Source organism: Aythya fuligula, chromosome 5 (genome assembly GCF_009819795.1).
Source record: "Aythya fuligula isolate bAytFul2 chromosome 5, bAytFul2.pri, whole genome shotgun sequence".
NCBI classification, from domain to species: Eukaryota; Metazoa; Chordata; class Aves; order Anseriformes; family Anatidae; genus Aythya; species Aythya fuligula.
In genome coordinates, this window is record NC_045563.1 from 9327658 (window position 1) to 9349238 (window position 21581).

The 21581-nt window shown below is 41.7% G+C and overlaps 1 protein-coding gene across 1 annotated transcript; it reads right to left on the minus strand.

Moving 5' to 3' along the window:
- Positions 1–221: 221 nt before the first annotated feature.
- On the minus strand, positions 222–18272 carry C5H14orf180 (chromosome 5 C14orf180 homolog). Its single transcript, XM_032188914.1, has 6 exons — positions 18078–18272; positions 10161–10261; positions 9192–9299; positions 5201–5327; positions 3288–3314; positions 222–580 (listed from the first exon to the last, which is right to left on the minus strand). Exons 3-6 carry the CDS (start codon positions 9207–9209, stop codon positions 381–383), a joined length of 372 nt encoding a protein of 123 aa, XP_032044805.1. The 5' UTR covers positions 9210–9299; positions 10161–10261; positions 18078–18272; the 3' UTR covers positions 222–380.
- Positions 18273–21581: the final 3309 nt, after the last annotated feature.

Here is a 21581-nt window from a genome sequence, read left to right on the forward strand (position 1 = left end):
AGCATGCTGCTGCCTGCACAGATCAATGAATTTCTCTCTCTGCCTCTGCTCCTCATAACAGCAGTTTATAAGCTTTTCGGGGGACAAAACTCAGACACTTGTTTGCTGTTAAGGATGATGGAGCATCAGTTTGGTGGAACATCTTGGTGCTATTATTATCATTCAGTAATGTTAAGGAAAAAGAAAAAAAACAAAAAGGAAAGGAGAACAAGTAGCTGCTAGAAAGTGCACAAGAGGGGTGGTTTTCTTGTTCTTTGAGTTGGATGCTCATGTGTTCCTTGCATGGGGACTGAGTGGACAGGGAGCTTTGATCTGCTGCGTGATGGTTACCAGTGCTCTGAGATGTCTGCCAGGCTCACTGCAGATGGAGGTCATCGCTACTACCTCATAAACCAAGTCCAGCATTTATGAGCGATGTGTCTTATCTGAAGAAAGAAGATAACAAGTCGGGATTGAAATTCCTCCAGGACTTTGGTGTCTTGCTTCATGCTGGTGTAGTAGAGACTCGCAGCCAGGATCAGCACAGCGCAAAAGGAGAGCCCCAGGAGCATAGGCAGGCCAGATGATGACCTGTCATGGACTGAGAAGGGGTGGGGAGGAAAAAGAAAGCAGCATTATTTTAGTGTCATCTTAAACACTTCCCAAACCTGACCCCCCACTGATGCCTTTGTCCTACTTTTCTGGGAACAGCAGGGTACACAGGGCTCCGGTTGTGAATACTTCTCTAGGCACCAGTTAAGTGATAGCAGGTCACACCTCCTGATGCAGGGTGGTGAGTATAAAAGCCCTCATCTAATGGTGCATTTAAAGAGTTTAATTATATACAATATGAACAGGATTACCATAGCTAATGCATAATCTCAATTTTCCTTCCAGCAATTATTTTTTATACCTTAAAGCTAAATGTTAGGTTACTAGGAGAATATTAAGCCACCTTACCTAATTATTTAATGCCTACAAATGTTCCATAAAGAGAGATCTAGATTTCTGTCCTTTTCCCTGGTAACTCGGCCTGTTTGGGGCCTCTGCTAATTACAGAAACATCTGAGACAAGGCACAGGCACATTTAGAAAGCTCTGGCTGGCTTAACCTCTCTCTAAGTGCTAGGTGTGCTAATTACACTGGAACATCCTCAGTGTTTGCTCTTATGCAGGAGGACACTGTAAACATTTTTCTTGCCTGTTAAAATATAATTAAAGGATGTTTAAAGTGCTATAGGTCAGGCATAGTTCATGTGTGGAAGTCAATGGGCTACGTTTAGCTCTCTGATGTCCATGCAGCTATTTAGAGGTGTCAGCCCTTGTATGTGTGTATCCATCCATGGGTATCTGGGATGCAGTTTGGTTCAGATCTGTCTGCTTTGTTTGGCTGCATGCTCATTGCACCATCAGTATTATTTTATAAAACACTTTGAGTATTAAACATGCAGTATTCACTGCATGTTTAATGCAGTGAATTCACGCCTGAATAGAAATCCAAAGTGTGCAGCTATTTTCCTGCCATATGCACATAATCAATAAGAAGATAAAAATGTGGCAAGGATTATTATGGGTAAAGGACCAACATTAGCTATAACATATTTAAATTAGCTTCTAATACCAGCCCTGGAATACACAGCAGTCAATTAAATTGTCATACAGATGTACAGAGAGGAAAGTAAAAAGTCGTAAAACCAAGCAAGAAACCGTAATAATGTATCAAAAAGTGTATTGGGAAAAGGTAAAATGTTAATAGGCAGTCATTTTATAGCTAACCAGAAACCAAATCAATGTCCCATAATAGGTCTGACTGAATTATTTGCAGCAAATAATTTATTCCTTTGAATTTATCCTTTCTTTCTGTTTGCAAATTATCCATGAGCAGACTTCAATTTTTATAAATTTGATTATTTGGTATTATTCTATGAATGGTTTTTATGTAAGTATTTAACCAGTGAATTACTCACCACTTTCTGCTTATGCAGAGGTTTTTTTTGATTTGGAGGGTGGCATTTACGTTGTTTGATCTCCCGGGCCACATGATACAGCTCTTGGCTGGGTGGCTGCCTGCCTTTCAAAGCATGGAACCTGTCTGATGAGTGTGTTTTGTGAGAGTGAAACTTCTGTAATGCTCGACTGCCTTTCAAATCAGCCTGTTTCTATTAAGTGCTTAAAACTTTGAAGTGCTTAAAACTGTTTTTCATCTCATGAAAGTTACTTTCTATGTCAAATTTTTGGGTTATTTCAGATGCAAACTTGTTTTTTCATTATATCCTTTCAACATAGGAATATGCTTAGCCCAGAGACATAAAAAAATAATGTGGAAGAACAGTCCCAACCCAAAAATAGCTCTGAGCTATGCTCACACAGCTTAATCACACTGCTACAAATGTGTGCTGGAGTGTGTGTTTGCTCTTTTCTAAGTTGCAAATTGAAAAAAAAAAAAGATGTTTAAATTTGTTGAATTGTTTGTTGGAACAGCATGTTCAGCCCTAGCCATGTGTCCACACACGTAAGAAAAAAAGCAACTTGTCTGTGAGAAGAGCACTGGACTGGCATTCAAGAGATTATGGTTCAGGTCCTGCCTTGGCCCTACATTTCCACTGTTACCTGAGGGATGTTTGGTCTTTCCTTTTCCACCAGACTCCTTCCCGCCCACAGCACCTTGTTCCTTTTGGCCTCCCACCACTACATCTCTGTGTGTGTACATATACATGGATATATGTGCCCCTTCCCCTCTTACTGCACTGCATGCAGAAGGGGCTGGATTTTGGCCAAGACCTCTAGAGATGATCGCCATCATAATAACACCCAGATACACACATTTCCTTGGGGGTCTGTGAGGCTGCTTGGCCTCAAACATCCTTGCAAACAAAAAGAAAAAAAAAAAAAAAGATTATTTTTATTGTTTCTACCCCACCGCCAGTGTATAAATGAATTGTCTCTTCCCCAAATAAGAAAGTCAGCAGGGAGAACTACTGTTTCGCTTGGGGTGCTTTCCCTGCATATCTTAGTGAAAAACCTGTACCTATTTCATTGCCATAAAATATATTAATTATATTTAAATTAAAAATAGCTTCAGGGATTTCATTTTTGTTTCCACTATTTGTCTTGCTAGATGTCTTGTTTAAAATACTGCAGCAGACCTCATCAACTCTCTGTGCTTCATGTGCTGAGAAAAAAAAAAGCAACAGCTGCCAACCTTCATATTTGGAGGTTTTATTTGCAGAGTTCATTCCCACCACCACAAAGCAAACTCAGGTTAGTTCCATGAATGCCTCAAAGTTATAATGTGAAACTTTGACTTACCCACTACGTAGTCACAGCAGGAAATAACTAGAAAACAGAATAAAAATATTCTTACACACTTGGAAAGGAGGTGTCTCTTTGCTGAAGATAAAAGAAAAGCATGCACTGGATGGTATTTCTGAAACTGCCTGTCACCCTGCAGACACTGGGCAACTCCTTACACTGCTTTTGGCTGAATGCATTTATGCCAGATGAGGATCTATCCACCCCATGCAAATATGTAGATATAGGTGCACTTCAGGAAAATGAGAAAAAATATTGTATGAGGAATTTCATAAGCAGAGATTGCTGCTGTTGCAGGATGGCCAGAAGTCAGCTCTCACAAAAAACAAAACAAAACAAAAAAAAAAACACCTCTTCCTACTCTGCATCATTTCTAGAAGAGAGATGAGAGAGACCAGAAGGCTAAGAAAAGAATGAAATATAGAAAACAAATCCGACTGTAAGACCCGACTGTAAGATGCAACTGTTATCCAACAGCATCCTGGAACTGCCTCTGCTTGGTGGCTGGGGCCCAGATGCAGTCCAGGATGAAAAGTCGGAAGCATGGAAAAATTCCACTGGTGCCAGCACCTTTCATCCTACCAGTCTCTATTTTAATAACGTTGCATGGACAAACAGCAAATCATCTAAATCACAGTCTGTTTGTAACACAGAATATCAATTATGAGTTGGGACATTTCTCCTGTCCTCATGGAAGAGTCAGAGTCTTTCCTATCCCTGCAGCTTCCTGTGGCTTGAGCACAGCTGCGCTGAGGTCAGAGCTGGTGGGTGCCAAAACCCCATCCCAAGCTGGACTGACTGTGGGGTGCCAAGCATTGATCTGGGGGCACAGACCCTGGCAGGGAGCTGAAAGAGGTGTTGCATCTCATCCAAATCCTGCTCCTGGGCAGTCAAAAGAGCTTTGAAGAGTTAAGGGCTGACTCACTGATTCTTCCCATGTGTTCAGTTTGTATAGGAAAGCCCAGGCTGTGCCAACAACCTTATCAAGAAACAGTTTTTAACTCCTAGGCACCAGAAGCAGTACACTGCAAAACCAACAAGAAGTCTGTATACAGACACAGCAGTGGATGCCAAGCCTTGTTTTTAGAAGCTGAGTAGCAGTCCAGACAGGTGGCTGACATGGAAATTTCTGTCACCTGTGTTTGTGCTGGCAGATGTATCAAAACCATACAATTTTAGCTTCCTACCAATAAACACAATTTGTCTTAGTCGGGTCTGTTAGTAAAAGCCAGAATAAAACAATTATTTGGTTATGATCTGCATTTAGCATGTGCAGAAGTGCAAACTGAATCCTTGTGTTAGACCTCAGCTTCAGGTCACTCCCAGCTGACCTACCTACAAGCTGTTATTTTGGTTCATGAATGAAAGACCAGAAGTCATGTTAGCTGTGTTGTTCCTTGGGCACTCTTATTTGCAGAAAACATTACATCCTGGCTGCTTTTAATCCCAGTGGGCCAGTCGGGCTCAGATCTTTACTGTTCTGTCCCTTGCCATGCAGGCTGCTCAGAAACATCAGAAGGTGAGCTCCCTCCCCAGTATTACATTCTAGTTACCCAGATTGATGTAAGCACATTTAAATTTGGTTTGTTTGAGATCCCCTATGAATGAAAGCAGTATTCTAGGGTAGACCTGGTGTTTAGCAAAACCCTTGGTCTACAATGGTCCTTGTGGTCCCGCAAGTTCGCCATGAGAACAGCCTGAGGCTGCTCTAACCTGATCCTCCAGGGCAGGCAGGGGAATGGACCAGGTGCACTTCTGCAGAGCACAGCACAGAAGGTGTCTGTCCCCTGCTCCATGCTGAGCTCAGAAAGACAGATACTACTAACAGAGGGGGAGGCTGATGAGGACAGACAGGGGAAAGGTTAAGAACTAGAAAGGTCATGCCAGAAAGCCTAATAGCTTGAACATACCATGTTCAATAACTTCTTCTGGCTCACGAAACCGAACCCTTCTCTCTGCTTTCCGTTTTTCCCCCACAGCTTGGTCCACTGGTGGCCTTTTCCTCAATATTGAAGGAGGACAGCTACTGTCGTCTGTCTAAAGAGTTGATCAAAAAACAACACATGGCCATTCAAACCAGAGTAATGAATCTAGGTGGAGCTTTGAGTTTTTGTGGCTATATTTTTACCACATCCCTCGAAGGACATGATATGAAACACATCTGATGTGACATTTACAGTCATATCGCTGTAATACGTACACCAAGCCAATATAAATATCATTGTCATAGATCTTCAGTACACTAAAGCTGTCTTTTCAGGAAAAAAAAAAAAAAAAAAAAAAAAAAAAAAGCTTGGATAAAGAGACAGCAAGGTATCAGAAAGGATTTCTCTAAATTGGAGTGAACAGTTATTGAAGATAGCTGCTCAACAGACTGGGGTAGAACACAAATATGATATGAAAGATAAGATTCACATTATTGGAAGCACCTTTGAAGTGTTCTGAGCTAGGCTGCTCTGTTTTGGATGTGATATTGCCATTTAAACAACTGAAGCTATGCAACAATCTCATGATTGGACATCTTGATGGGTATGAGAAGCAATTGTTTGCCATTTGGTATCACAATTATGTTGTTGCTCTGTTTTTTCCTTGGAAGCCACACTCAGTCTTTGATAATGAAATCAGATTGCTGTGGATTCTGCCAAATGACAAAAAAACAGGGCTGCAATAATAGTAATAAAACTCTGTTCTGTGTAGGAATGTTCCCAAAGTTAACCCCCCCCAAAGCAAATCTGAAGCATCTCAGTTCAGAGACACACATTGTCCTCAGAAAGTGGAGCAGCAGATGGCAAATTTTCTACTTTTCAAAGACCTAAGTGGGTGGCAGAAATTCTCCATGTTTTATTTTTACTTTAAGATCAAAGTTGTCTTTTCTACACCTCTTCCTTCTCTTTCTCCTCATGTGCCTTTTCCCCACTCAGTGGGGAAAAATGAGCCCTTTCTCCATGTTTTTCTTCCTGTTTTAACCTTCTACTCCTCAATGTCTGTTACATTTATCTAGTCAGATAGCCTTGCCCTACACCTTGTCTCTTTGGATGCTTTCCCCACACTCAGCACTTCATCCACACCCTATCTGGGCTTCAGAGGCAAGGTTAAAGCCCATTACCTACAGTTTGGGGCTGGCCGACTGCCCAGGGAGGGTCCATGGGTTTTCCTGTGCATCACACATTGTATATGCCCTTTACTAAACACATGTTGACCTCATTGGCCTTGGAAGAGACACCACTATGTGCTGGATCCAGAGAGGGATTTAGGGGTGACATTGCTGGGCAGACCAAGCCTACTGGCATGGCTTTCTAGTGGATGCCTAGGCTTCCTACACAATTCACAAGACAATTATGTGTTTAAAAAAAGCATCCACAGCAGCCAACCCAATAAGCAGGAAACACATAACACAGACAGCAGGAACTGCAGGGGAGTGAGAAACGTTTTCAGCTTTGATACCTTCTCCTGAGGGATTTTTAAGCCAGATTTTAGCATCATGTATCACTGGTAAGGATGTTTTCTCTGAGCTTGGGGTCATACAAACATCAATAACACCTCTGTCTCATGACCAGAGGCAGAATGGTGGAGGTCTGTGTATTTTATCCAGCAGATCAGAATCTGGAAGACCCATGCAATGTATGGGAGATCTAGAGTCAACTTCTTTCTAAATCCAAGGGACTGTGAACCCACGCCTCCTATATGCACACCTTCATCATCAGAGCTATGGTGCATGTGTGGGACTGAGGGAATCTCAGTTGCTGTCACTGAAGCCATCTTGTTTGGCCTGGAATAATTAAATATTCATTGGGACAAAGAAAGAAAGAAAGAAAGAATGAAAGAATGGCTTTGCAGCCCAGTGTTTGGGTGCTCCCCTGGGGATGGAAGAGGTCTGCTCCTATCCTTGCTCCAATGAATACTTAATGTGAAATACTTAAATATTCATTGGAGCAGTCACTGGGAACAGGGTCTCTTGTCTACCAGGTGAGTGCCCTAATCACTCTGCTGTAGCCTTACATACACGCACACACACACACACATACTTTCTGGCATAATGAATATTTAATTATTTTGTGGAAAAAGGAAGCAGCTTCGGGGAGGCACAGCACAAGATGCCCAGCTCAGACTAGTGGTGGTTACAGCTTTGTCTGAGAGGGCTGCTCCAGTAGCACATCCAAGGAAACCAAACCTTATATTTGAAGAGATTCATAACTTCATGAGACGCTTTTGTCCATATGAGATTTTCCAAACACCCAACAGCAATGTCACATCAGAACAGAAAAACATTAAACAGCTAAGTAGTGGGGTAGCACCAAGCCAAGGAAAACCTTAAAAAGGAAGTGAAATTTATAATATTTACTAGGCTTTAACAACCTATGGAAATCAAAGCTGTACAGTGTCAGGGAAAAAAAAAAAAAAAAGAAAAAAAAAAGAAAAAAGGTACATTCTCAGACAAAGACCCAGTGTTAACAGGTATGACAAGAACTGGAAACCTACCGAACTGTTAGTTTCAAAAGAATATGACATTAAAAACAAGACACTTGTGAAAAATTCTGGGCATTGGGCACAAGGACACTATCACCCATCAAGAGATTACTTACCAGGAGCTCCTCTGCACTATGATCAGAAGGTGGGTCTGGACATATTTGGGACATGTACTCTGGATGCCAACATGAAGCCTCCCACACAAAGCTTTGGTTGGAAAGCCACTCACTCAAAGAAATGGGGAGGACCAGGGAAAATCATCTGGAGAACCCTCTGCAGCAGGGACTGAGCAGGCAATGCCAGAGTCCAGATGGGAGCAGCAGCAGATGACAGAGGAGTGGAAAGATGAGTTTCCGCCCTTCATGCCAGTGTTGGCTTGGGAAGGATGACGTGGCTTGAAATGTACTCGGCAGCCAAAAATAGCACACAGTGATAATACTGGTTGTGCAGCTGGAAAGCAGGGCTTTCCTGGCAACTGGAGAGAGGCTGAATGGAGCAAATCACAGATAAACACCTACATATTTATATGCGTAAATGTAAAGTCGAGGCTGTTCTTTCCATAATGATTACTGCATTTCCATGATGATGTTGGTCTCCTTTCCTGAAAACATTCCTGATCTCAAAAAACTTGCAAGTGGCACTACTTTTAATCCTTTTCTTGTTCAGAACTATGTGGACAAAAGCCATGAGGAAATGTTATAGATGTAGTGGGTTCACATATATCTCCCTCCAGCACAGTTATGGCCTCACTTTATATGTCTTACAAATTAGATCCATTATTATAGTAATAAAGTGAGATTTGAACATTAGACATTTCTACAGATATTATAATAAGATTATTGATAGAGAAGAGAGGTGATTTACTGTTCAACAGGCTTTAACAGCCCCTTGTCAAATGCTGAAGGCTGGTCATCATTAAATATACAATTTCCAGCCAGAAATACCTGCCATGACTGCTGAAATATGGTGGTTTATTGTCTCTACAAGCACAAGCTTGAGGATTTTTTTGTTGTTGTTCTTTTCTTGGAGCTATTTATTTGCCGTGAACTGTCTAAAAAAAATCCAGTTTTGTGTAATTTTCCAAGTTAGATGGAATGTCTCAAGGTGGGACCCTGGCATTGCTCCTTTCACAAGGGACTTCACTGCAAAATGGCAGAGAAGACCCCAGTGTTGTTCTCTGTTACAGCTGTGCATGCTTAGACCAGGCCATCATTTTTCACCTACCCTGTGAAGCAAGGGTTGCAAGATGTGGCCACTGGCACCAAGACCCAGTCTCTGCATGGGTCTTTGATGCTTGGAAGACCTGCTGTCCTCAACCCTTTCCCTTTTCATCACTGAAAGCAGTGTCAGCATGGAGGGAGTCACATTTTACTGGCCTGGGGCATTTCACTGAATGCACTGTATCTAAAAACCTCCCAGACAAAAACACCTTACCTTCTCTTTCCTGTACATTGGTGTGTTGGAGGGCTTTTCCTCATGCTGTAACCGGCTCACAGCTGCAAGGCTTGTAAAACGTTCTCAAAATCCCCTTTCTGGTGTGTCCTGCAAGTGTTTCACATCGGTTATTTTTGGGATATCTAAGCTGAGCTTTTGGTAGGGAAAAGTCATTTTTCAAAACTTTGCTCATGGTAGATCCTAAACAAAGAGGTGACAAAACCTTTCAAACGGTGACCCTCCAGCTTATCTGGTTCCTCCTTGCTCCCATCATGATAATCACTTGCTACTAAATAATATAAGAAGGATTTTATATGCCTACTGTGGCCAAAAATACAGGTGGAGGTGGGAAAAGGGAAGTCAAAGCCTAATATTCATCTCCCTCTCACTTACCCTACATGAATAGTCTCATTCATTTTTACTAGTGTCATACATCAAGTCACATAAAAAAGGTCTTTTGTAGCCTCTTATTCCTGAAAACAGAGGCAAAGAGCTCATAATCTTTTAAATCTTTTAGACCTGAATGAGAAACCCTATACTTATCTTTTTCAATGAATCTGATCTTATTGAAAACAAAGGCCTTTTTACAAAGGCCTTTTTTTTTTTTTTTTATCAGAATTTTTTGAGATTGTCTTTAAAACCCCCAGAAGAAAAGTTGTTGGTTTTTGTTTGATTGTTTGTCTGTTTTTAATTCTAAATGGCTCATTTGTACTTTTCAATGTCAGAACTCTTTTCAGTTCCAGAGATTCCCCTCAAGTACATTTTTTTTTTCTATTAATTTGATTGAAAAAATATTAGGCATCTTATAAATATTTTAATGAAAGATTCCCATCTAAATGTTAGGAATGATCATTTAATAGCACCATTCTTGCTTTTTTTTTTTTTTTTTTGCTTTTTTTTTTTTTTTTCCTCAACCTGTTAATTATATTGATAGTGATAGTTGTAAATGCTTGAATAATTTGTAGTTACCTGGGCACTCAAGTTCCAGTGGATAAAGATGTCAGGAGTTCAAATCTCATAACAGGGATGGATCCATTCCTGCTAAGTGCTTTTGATTGCAATTTAACCACCTAAAATTGGATATAGATTAGGAATAAAGCACAGTTTCATGCATGAAGTGAAGAATTCGGGGAAGATAACTTTCCTAGTTTCTGAAATCATTGGTAAAAAAATAATAGTTACAATACTGGAACAATTTCTGCTCTGGAAGCTGGAAGAATTTCCCTTAACATTGCCCTCCTTTTTGAAGTAATTTTTCATCTAGGCTTTGATCTCATTTCTCGCAACACATGTCAGAACCAAAGCTGGACAAAGAATTCATAAATGAATTGTTAGCTGAGGAGTGTCACCTCTATTTCTTTCTGCTAATTGTTCACAAATACATAGTGACTTTTGTGAACATATTCATTATTCAGATTTATTCAGTGGATAATTGCTGGGAGAAATTATTTGTCTGTAGATTGCTTGGAAGCATTTTGCTGTGACCATTTAATAGTAAAAATCTATCCAGGCTTTTAATACGAGACAAACTGAAAAGATCTGTAACTACTGATGGAGCCCTTAAGCGTGACCAATATACTGCAGTCTTAATAAGCAAATCCCCCTTTTTGAGGACAAACTCTACTACTTCCAGTGTTACATGAGAGAGAAAGCAAAGACATGTTAAATATCTGTTGTGCCGACTTTGAATGGCTCACATTGTATATGCAAATAAGTTTTTACAAGAAAAGAGTTGCTTAACTGTTTGCTCAGCAGAAAAATAAAACAAGCCTGAACAAAACATGATTGACTTCCCAGTGAATAAGTACGAACAGTCCACACAAAGGAACTAACTGCACAGCCAGTATTTTCGTGCAACACCCCAATGGAAGATGTCTAGGAAATAAACATAACATGATAAAACAATTTTACGCTCAGAGGATAGCTGTGTAACCATATGAACTCTTTTTCCATTTCCTTCTGCAGGAATAAATATTTTAGACAAGCAAAGTACTTTGTAAATGATGCCTTTGTGGGGATTCGTCTGGCCTGGTTCAATTATTTTGAAACCTAGCAATTTTCTCATATCATTGAATCTGGTTTTATTGCAAATAGGGTCATAGAAATAGTCACTCATTGTGATAATGGACTTAGTTTATCTTAACTATTAACACTTCTAGTAGGTTTACATACACATATATATTCAATATTTATGGATATGCACAGTGCATATATATTAATAATGAAGTAACTTTATCTCCAACAATCTGAAAACAAAATCACGTAATACCATACAGTGCAGGGTGCAATGGTAACTGGAAGCAGCATATCAGGATAACAGAACAGAAAAGGAATAAATAAATTAGAAGGAAGTCTTCCATATCTTCTTCAACTTCCAGAGTGTCAATTGAGCCTTTGTTCAATATTCCACCTTTCGTGGTTCTGTGTGCTCTTGATTAATAATTTAGAGATGCACCTTTTGGCAGCAAGGTAAGTTTTGTGTTTGCCAAGAGTGATTTTCCACCAGTCAGGGAATACATCAGGAAATAAAAAGGTGAATTGCCCCACAGAGCATCATTAGCTGTGTTCCTTCTTCTTTTTTCTGCCTCTGGAGAAGCAGATTTACTGCTGAAATGTGCAGAACACCCATGAGGTGTCATACGGCACTGTTTCTACTCCTCAGACCTTCCAGAAAGGAAAGCACTGCATAAATTCCAACCTCAAGACAAAAATCAGTCCTTTGGACTGTGCATTTCCATATGCATTCCATGACAGAAGGGTCTTGGTTAGCCTGTCTTCTGATGGTCACTCCAAAATGGGGTGTTTCTGAGGAACTGGAAAAAAGTCAGCCATGAAGCACAATGGAGACAGAGCAATGAATGGTCATATGTGTGTAGCCAGGTGCACTGATAGCAATCAGTTTATCTTTTCATATAATCCCTAATTCTTGTGATGCTCAGAGTCCCGTGTACCCCGGTGTGTTTGTCCCCCAGGAAGGGCAGTTTGTTCAGCCCAAAGCACAGCATCTCCAGTTCTTGTGGTGCTATATGAAGGAACTACAAGGTTATTCTCCCACAGAGACAGTCTCTTCTGCATTTATATATTTCTACCCTGCAGTTTTCCTAATGACCTATAGCTGTAAATTCCCCTTTGAAGCAGGTAGGCAGACCTGGGGCTACTTATCCAGGAAATGCAGGTATGGATTGCCAGTATTTGCCAAAATTAGATTTGTCATGGTCACATCACATGTAGCTGTCTGATCCAACACAACAAAATTTACTTCTGAAGCCAGCACCCTGGCTGTGTTTGTGGATGTAGCAGGTACCTTGGGGTGCTGATCATCTACCTGGGGTTGCAGCACCAGTTCCAAATCTACAGCGTGCAGGAGCTTGCTCTGGTTTTTCAGCTGAGCTCTTCTCCAGGGCAAATACACAAGCACCATGCAAAATGCATAGCAAGATAGCAAGATTTTGCATTGTGGTGAGAAGGTCCCAAGTGCAGGGCAGACTGATTTCTGCTCTGCTGTAATTGGCTAGAAATGATTTAACTCTGTTGAGGAACCTGGTCTTAATTCATCCTTGGCATGAATCCATTGATTTATAAAGGCATGGATCTGTCTCCATCTCTTAAAATTGCCTCTCTTATTCATGGGTCTTTCTGGGTAGATGTTACAAACAACCACAATGTACTTGTGATGATATATAGCAAAAAGAGAGAATTTCTGTGCTGCTGAAACGAACTTTCTAAATAATTACAGAATGATTCCACATCCATTTCATAATTAGACTCCTGAGATTACAGCCAAGCCATTATTTGTGATTCAACATGCATTTTTACTTTGGAAATATCCCATAAACCATTAGGTTTATTCCACCTGAGGTTTTCCCCTTCGTTCTGTTCATCCTGCCACTGGGATCTAAAAGGTAAAACATGTATTGATTGAATAAGAGTTACCAAGTAACCGAATGCTAATAACTGCTGTTAGCTCAGTGTTTCCATATCAGTCAGCCCTGTTGATGCTGAATGTGGGAGACAGACAGAGCTGAAGTGAGTGAGGTCATTCTGAGTCAGCTTTTATCACACGTTCATCATATTTTAGCAACAAAAAGGAGTGGAACTGAAACCTCTCCTTAAAGCAACTGGGTGGTTGCTGATGGCAGGGCTGCCACCAGCCAGGAGATGGCTGAGAAGCATGAACCCACAGCCAGCAGGTGGATGGCTGAGCTGGCATGAAATAAAAAGAGGGGCCAAAAATTATAAATAAATAAATAAATATATAATGAAAAGAAAAACCCCCAGAAACAGCAAAAGCAGAATTATCTTCAGTAGCTTTATTTCAGCAGCAATGACTTTGTGCTCTCTGTTGTGTTGACTGGGGCTTTCTGTAATGATTCCTCATTTACTCATGTGAGTTTTGACCAGCAGAGAAATCAGACTAGGATAATTGCAGGATATAGCCTAAAATGGGGATTAGCAGCCTTGTCTAAATCCAAGAGATATCAAAAGGCTCCCGTTGATTTCTGCAGGCCCATGGTCTGTTCTGAATGGATTTTAGAAACCTGGAAGCTGTTAATGCCAGACTGGTCCTGAGAAGGGCAGCGAGTGGGACTTACAGCGGTGGGAAGGGAAGAAGCCAAGGGAATCATAAAGCACCTAGACACAGGCATCACTGCATAAGATGATTTGAAAGCCCTGATGTAAATGCTTTTGAGCTCCATTTGTGGTGTCACCTTGGAAGGGGATTAGATTAGATTAGTGACATGAAAGGAGAACAGAAAACTGGAGAGAATAATGGATCGAAGCATGAGAAAAGCCCAAATGAGTGAAATATGCATGAATTTGAAGGAGCTTGGATGGTGATACTGCATGATGAATATAAAAAGCAAGTGTCAAATCCTGCTGTCGTTGGCAGACACTTTACAGTAATGTTAAATATATTAAAGTCTATTAAAGCTGATATTTGTTTTGGATTTAATTTCTTGTAATTAGCGTGTGAGACTCTTTCCTCCACCTCTCCACACCCTGGAGGATGGTGTTTTCAGAGTAAAACAAACGGTTTTAACAAAGAATAATTGGTACAATTTCCAAATCTGGCCAAGTGCTTCTGGAACCTATATTCACTTGGATCTCAATTTAAGCTGGGACAAGGAAACTAAACAAGGAAAAATTCAGACAGTAGATCAAAGAACACTTGTGCTCATTAGAATATATAAGTCAGGCTGAAAGCCAGCTATTTTTTGCACAAGTAAGCTGAAGATTTCAATTGTGGTTTTGTTCCAAGCAGAGCATCCTTTAGCATGTCTGCAGGAGTGTTGGGAGGGACCTGCTTGTGCCAGGTCAGTTGGTGTCTTACAGAAGGGTGGCTAAGAACAGGACAGGCTTGGACTGGCGAGTGTGGGACTGGGTCCAGCCTTGGTCCCTGACAGTTTTGGATCAGATCCTTAAAATAAAGGACTTTGAGCAACCTGTTCTAGTGGGAGGTGTCCCTGCCCATGGCAGGGGGGTTGTATCTGGATGATCTTTAAGATCCCTGCCAACACAAGCCATTTGATGATTTTATGAGAAGATGCCCTTGCTAGTAGCTTTACCAGCCTGTTACTAGCTGCCTTGTTAATAGTTAGAGCCCTCTCTGTTTTTCTACTTTTCTCTACTTAATTCTTATCAGAAATTTGGTCTGCGATAGGAACAGAAAGCCTCTCACCTTAAATTAGTATGTTGCTAAGAACCAACTCTTTTTCAACATACCATCTTTTTCATTTATTTTTATTTTTATTTTTATTTTTATTTTTATTTTTATTTTTATTTTTATTTTTATTTTTATTTTTATTTTTATTTTTATTTTTATTTTTATTTTTATTTTTATTTTTATTTTTAATATGGAGCATTTTATTTTCATCAGCATATTTTTCGTAATCTCAAATGTATAAGCCTTTCAAACAGGCACCTCAATGAAGGAGTGGACATTACAATGCCTTTTCTTTTAAATCTAGGTAAATGCAAAGGAAAGGAATCAGCTTCACAGGACAGTTATAGAGATTGTGAATTACTGGTGTCTGAAGGGAGAAGGACTGAAACTGAGCTCTTGTTCTATCATGATTTTGACAACATAGCTATTCCCTAATGCAAGCAAAACCTGCTCAGTGCCTTGCATTTTCTCATGCATGGATTACACCTTGTGCAGCAAACATTTCTAGGACAAGTATGGAGGCTGAAGTGCCCTTATGCTCTCTACTTAGGGCTGATATTTCTCCTTGTGTATTGGAGAGCTGGAAAAAAATTAGACCCCTTTTGGACCACAAAAGAGTCTTTCTAGCTCTAAAGTGAATATGATGGAAAGGTGATGCCACTACTCCTCCTTACCAGAAAAAGACCTCTCTTGCTCTCCTGACTCCAGCTCATCAGCCCTGAGTTTCAGACTATGGGACTGAAATACCTTTTCCTGATGCTTCCAGATTTGGCAAGCTTTGTCACTTGCTGCATTAATAGTGCTGGAGCTGGAAAATTGTGTCAGCTTCCCTGATGGACGTATTTGACATCCCAAAACAAAACAAAAAATACTATTAGTAAGGGATGGTATAAGTCTTCTTTACAGAGCAGTTTCCTTCTATTTGAATGGCATACTTGCCCTACAAATCTTTATATCAGCTTTAAAAGAGCATTAGAGGAGATCTGATCTTGCCCCACTGTACAACCATGGGTGCTGCTGATTCCAATTAAGAGTTCTGCATGTGGAACCCAGGCAGGATTTCATCTCTGCTACTCACATCTGTGGGACTGATAAATCTCCATTAAAAGCAAAACATATCTGTTAGGGCACTTTGGGTCAAGCTGCCTTTCCACTTACACACCTACAAAGATATTGCAGTGAATGGAAACTTGTTAGTGCATGTGTATAACATTTGCTCTTTGGTTAAGTGAAGTGATGAGAAACACAAAGACTGGGGCAAGGAACCATTGAATCCAAAACACAGATATCAAGTTTCTTGCCTGATTAGGGCAATAAATTTTATTTTCCTCTGACTGAAGTCACTTTAATGCAAGGGGCACAGTCTGCCTGTGAGGTTGGCACTCTGCTCTCTCGAACTCTGGCTTTACTGGCTTCTGCCAAGCAGCCAAGTAATTTCATCTGTCACATTCCCACTGGCTTGTCTGCTATCACTAGCATATTACAACTAGTGAATTTCCAGCATTTTGGCATTCACAATGCACCGACACACAGCATAATCTTCTGAATAATACACTCTGCTTGCAGTACATGAGTGAAGAAAGTATCTGTCTGCTTCACACTTCCTTCTTTTAAATGAATTTTCCTCACATCCAGCAATCTCTGCACAAGGACACCTGGTTCTCATTTCTAAGCCCTGAAGCCTGCCCACTCTTCATCTGGCCTAGGTTTCTCTGGGATGTGCTGAGTGACTTTACCTGGCACTTGCCATGGTGGCAGCAAGTGCTGCAGACCTGGTTGCTCCTGGAGAGCATGGGTGAGCCCCGTGCTGGGTGCCTCTCCTGTTTCTGATAGGTGAGCAAATTGAGAGAGACAGGCTTTCTTGAAGCCTATAAGTTTTTCTTGGATGCACAAAGTGTCCCTCAGCTAAAGAACATCCGAAAAGCACCCCTGAGACAAGAATAAGAGAATATCTCTTCTTACTGAGTTACTTACTAAGTGTCAGGCTGATCAAAGCTGGGGGTTTGCGGAGCAAAAAAAACCCCTGCCATCTTTGAAAGGATATTCCTTGCTTCAGCTTCAGCTCCTTGCATTCACCAAGTGGAAATCAAACACTCACAAGACACAGAAACAGCACTGCTTCTCCTTTTTCTAGAGAAGTACAACTTAAATAAGAAGTGTAGGGAGGTGAAAAAAAAGAAGAGGAATTAGAGGAGGTGGAATTGGTAGTTTATGTCACTGAAACTTGTGAGCCCAGAGCTGGATGTGAGGCATTGTTTAGCAGAGGAGATGGACTAGCCCTGGAGAGAAGAAGCCAGTGGTCCCATGTACCAAGCAGCCCTCAGTCCTTTGAGCCACCTGTTAACAGGGGAGTTTCTTTGCATGAAATCAGGGGTGGTGATGCCTTGGGGATGAGTTCCCCAAATCTTGGCTCTGTCCAACAGACTATACACTAGCAGCTCTGGCCCAAGGAGTGTGCACGACCTAAAAGATTCACCAAACCTTTTGTATCTGAACTCATTAATTTGCTCTCCCCAAAGGTAAAGCAGCTGCTCCAGGATGCATATATAAAACTATGCATTTCAGATACTTGTCAAAATCTTCTATTGCAAAACTACCTAAATAATGACACATTCACTCTAGACACTTTATATGAGCAAAATGGAAGGTAGTTACAGGGTTTGGGAATGGCTCTAGGAAAGGTACATAGAGCTTTCCTGATCCATGCACTGGGAGAGGCTCACACCTCCTTTCTGTACAAAGTGTATTTTTTGGTGGGGGGGGGGGGGGGGGGATCTGAACTGTTACCTGTGTTATTCTAAACACTAATGAAAAAACAGGCTCTAGAGGAGCAGCTTCCCATATTGTCTTTGTACTGGTTCTATTCAAAAAAGCCTGCAAATAAACTTTATTGCTGCTCCTAATAGTGGTTATTATCGATCATAAATAATATGCTCATTTTCATTACTCTTGTTTAAGACCAGGGCAACACAGGAGTTACAGATGTTGGTGAAGAGGCTGTACCTGCACCAGAGACTTTATAAACCAAAGGAGCAATGCCAGTTTACAGAAGACTAAAGGTCTGGACCTCAGCTTCCAGAGAGGCTGAACATAAAATGTAAGGAAAAGCAAGCCAAGAAGCTGCAGAGTTTGGACAAAAGCAGGTGAAGCAGTTTTTATGATAGAGGCTTTCTCCACACCAGCCTAAGCTGGCAAGAACACAAAACCTTTTTTAGACATACCTGTTGGTCATGATGAAAAGCGTAGGCAGCATCTCATGCTGACACGTCTTGCTTGGGAGGCCTGCTCAGAAAAATCCTTCATCAGAGCAGCAGCTGTCGTCTTCCCCCGAGCAAATTCCTTTAAAGCTGTCAAAGATGCTGTAATCAGACTAGGTCATCAAAACCGGTCCTCCTGAGGACTGGAAATAAGATCCAGAGATGATCATTCAGCTGCATGGGCAAGGTCTAAAACACTAAAGTTTCCATTGAAATTAAATGAAGGGGCTGTAATTGCTGTGAAAGAAAAGCAAAGCAATCATTGGGAGAGCCCGAAAGCTTTCAAACTACCTCCTGAAATGGTGCTGCCTGTAAAGTAGGGATCTATGTACTGCACAACAGAATCTGATAGCAGAGCAAAGCTTTTACCAGGAAACCAACTTAGATAACTACTGGAGCATTTGTCTGTGTGCCTCTTGGAGCTAGGGCAAATTTTAATCGAGATTTCTACACACAGTTGAGTAGTTTTATTACTCGGCTAAATATAAAAAAGGTTAATAAAGTAATAAAAATGGATTCTTTGTCTTCCTGATTTCAAAACATGAAGCTGTGGTCACTATGTTTAATAATTTGTAAATAGACTGGAATGAAGCCCAGCAGCCATGGTGACCACTGAGAGGGGACTGCTGTGCATTTCTGCCCTCTTGTACTTGTGCTTGCATCAGCAGTTTTGCAGCTTCCATAAATTGTTTGTCAGTAAGGAAGAGAAAAGGGGCTCAACTCCTTTCTGCTCTGATGTTTACTGCAGTTGCTGGAGTTACATCTGGGATAAATTTAGCCTGGTTTTGATTAAACACAGTCTTGGCTAGAATTAAAGGGTATCAGTGTATCTGATTTTAGCTGCATTTACACTATATTGTTTTCAGTGTCTCCGATTTTAGGCTATTGATTCCATCTTGAGTAGTGGTACAACAAACAGATCCCAAAGTGTCCTTGATACTTCTCCAGTGCACTAGCATTACACCAGATATCGATTCCCAGCTCCTTCTTATTGCTCTAATTAAAAAAGGAAAAAAAAAAAAAAAGAAAAAAAGAAAAAAAAGAGCGGAAGGAAGGAAGGAAGGAAGGAAGGAAGGAAGGAAGGAAGGAAGGAAGGAAGGAAGGAAGGAAGGAAGAAAAAGAAGAGAAAGAAAGAAAGAAAGAAAGAAAGAAAGAAAGAAAGAAAGAAAGAAAGAAAGAAAGAAAGAAAGAAAGAAAGAAAGAAAGAAAGAAAGAAAGAAAGAAACTATCACAACGCATGGTGTGATTGTTTGGACAACTACAGAAAAAAAAAAAAGAAAGAAAAAGAAGGAAGATAAAAAAGAGGAACAAGCATCATGTCCCCTAGGTGGGAATAGCTAGGGAAATCACTGATTTATCAGACATTTGATGTGCTCCCAGGGCTCCCAGCAGCAGTGCCCTGACTGCTGCAGGTAGGGAGGGGAGGGATCCTAAGCCTACAGCAAGCATCTAAGGGGAGTTTCTTGGGGTGAAAAAAAAAAAAAAAAAGAAAGAAAAGAGAAGGCATTGTGCCCCTCTGAGTTTCTGAAAAAGATAGTTGGAGGAGAGGCTGCTTAAGTACAGGAGAGGTGGAGGTGTGTCACAGGGCATGGGGATCTCTGGAGTAATTTGGGAGACCCTGGCGCAGCAAGGCATAGGGAAAGCTGCTGCAGGGAAGGGAGGGGTTGCAGTCCCGAGAGGCGGATTATTAGTGATAGCAAGGAATCTGTTTCCCATAGCTGACTGCTGTTTTCATCAAAGTCCCTGAGCGTGTTTCACCCTGTTTCAGCTAGCTCTGTGCTGCCTTTTTATTTTATTTTATTTTATTTTTTTTTTTTCCCCAGCAGGGGAAACTGAGGCAGCAGGCACCAAAGCAACTTGCAGAAGCCAGCAGCAGAGCTGAGTGCTGGGGTTGTCTGACTGATAACCCCAAAACCCGCAGGGACCCCGGGGCAGGGGACAGCTCTGAGAAGCTACTGCCAAAGGCTTCTCTTGGCTGTTCCAAGAGAGCACACCAGGAGAAATCAGAGCATAAAACCCAAGGGAAAAGCTGCTAGAGAACCCGCAACACCAAAGCGCAACCCCGCAGTGGTTTTGCAGTGAGGCAAAGCAGAGCATGGAGCAGGTAGCAGAGAGGAATAGCTCAGTATATATAAAGTCATGTACTTGCCTGAGCCCTCTGGAAGAGACACCAATGGCACTGAGCTCGAGTGAGCTGCAGGGCTTCCTCGGCTGTTTATCCTGGTGAAGGATATTTAACAGCTCAGGCAACTGCCTGGAGCTCAGCTGAAAAACCCCTGTGCCAAAAGCACGGGAGACGGAGCCAGCGTAATAAACACGAGGCTCCTTGACTTTTTCCTAAGTGTCTAATTATATATACATGCAGCATTCCTGGGGCTCAATTATAAGCTTAAAGTCGCTTTTCCTTCCTCAAGGTTTTGTCCCTGAGTCGGTTAAGCAACCGAGAACAAAGAAATAAGCAGTATTACCACACGGTTCCTGTGCCACAGGAGGACTCTATATTCCCGTTCCTCACCTGGCAGCCTCCAGCCACCCCAGCACTATAATTAGAGCATCTTGAAGCCATCGAAATAGCACTGACCCTCGCAACAGAACTGGCCCTCATCATGAAGCTCTCATCTGTCTCACACGACAGCTCCCCACCCACATAAATCAAGGGCCTGGAGGCGATGGGGACATTTCTGTGTTTTGGCTGTGCTGCCTGGGTCCACCCATCACACCTTGCCCCTGGTTATGGGATGCTGGCTGTGCTGGAGTTTACTGCTGGAATGGGACAGAGGGGTGAAACAGGGAGCTGGGGGAAGGATGCATTTTAATTTCACATTCTATCATCCAGTCTGCTTCTTGAATTAGTGCATGAAACTCAGCTCTTCTGTCCATATTTTGTTCAGGCTTGATTTATATGAATGTGCAGGCAGGCTGTGGTTGACTGTACAGATTGGTGATTTAAGGAGAGCCGAGACCCTGGGATGAATTAAAGCAGCCTGGTTTCCTTTAATCTGTACTGCTTGCCCTAGCTACCAGCTCCAGGAGCCATGCACTGAGCACCGGGGAGCCCTGGTTAGCTGCTGGAGTCCTCACAGAGAGATGTGGGCAGTCCCAGAGAGCAGGTATCCCTGCCATTGGTGTTCAGCTCCTCGGATGTTTGCTGTCGCCTCCACCTCAGTGCTGTCCCCCAGGCTCCCACTGTAGCCAAGTGAGACAAAGGAGTGCCTTTAGGAGCAATTCATCCACCCCAATTTAAATGTCCACTTCAGCAGTGAACAAGTCCCATCCTGTTCCTCTCCCCTTGATGGGAAGGACCAGCTTGGATGCTGACACCTCTGTCTGGCCCCATCACACCTACCTTATGCTTGGGCAGAGAATTTGTTCTCCTGAAAGCCAGAATGATATTTCAATAGGTACTGTCAGGAGGTGTGGGAGTGATCTTGCACTGAACTGAGTTCCCCACGGTGAGTTTGTTGGGCT

What these genes read in the sequence shown, in the direction of transcription:
- C5H14orf180 (XM_032188914.1), bottom strand. An exon ending in AGAAGAAGTTATTGAACATG is followed by an intron (nt 3,315 to 5,200) that starts GTATGTTCAAGC and finishes TCTGTTTTCTAG; the next exon opens with TTATTTCCTGCTGTGACTAC. An exon ending in CTGCTGTGACTACGTAGTGG is followed by an intron (nt 581 to 3,287) that starts GTAAGTCAAAGT and finishes ACCCCTTCTCAG; the next exon opens with TCCATGACAGGTCATCATCT.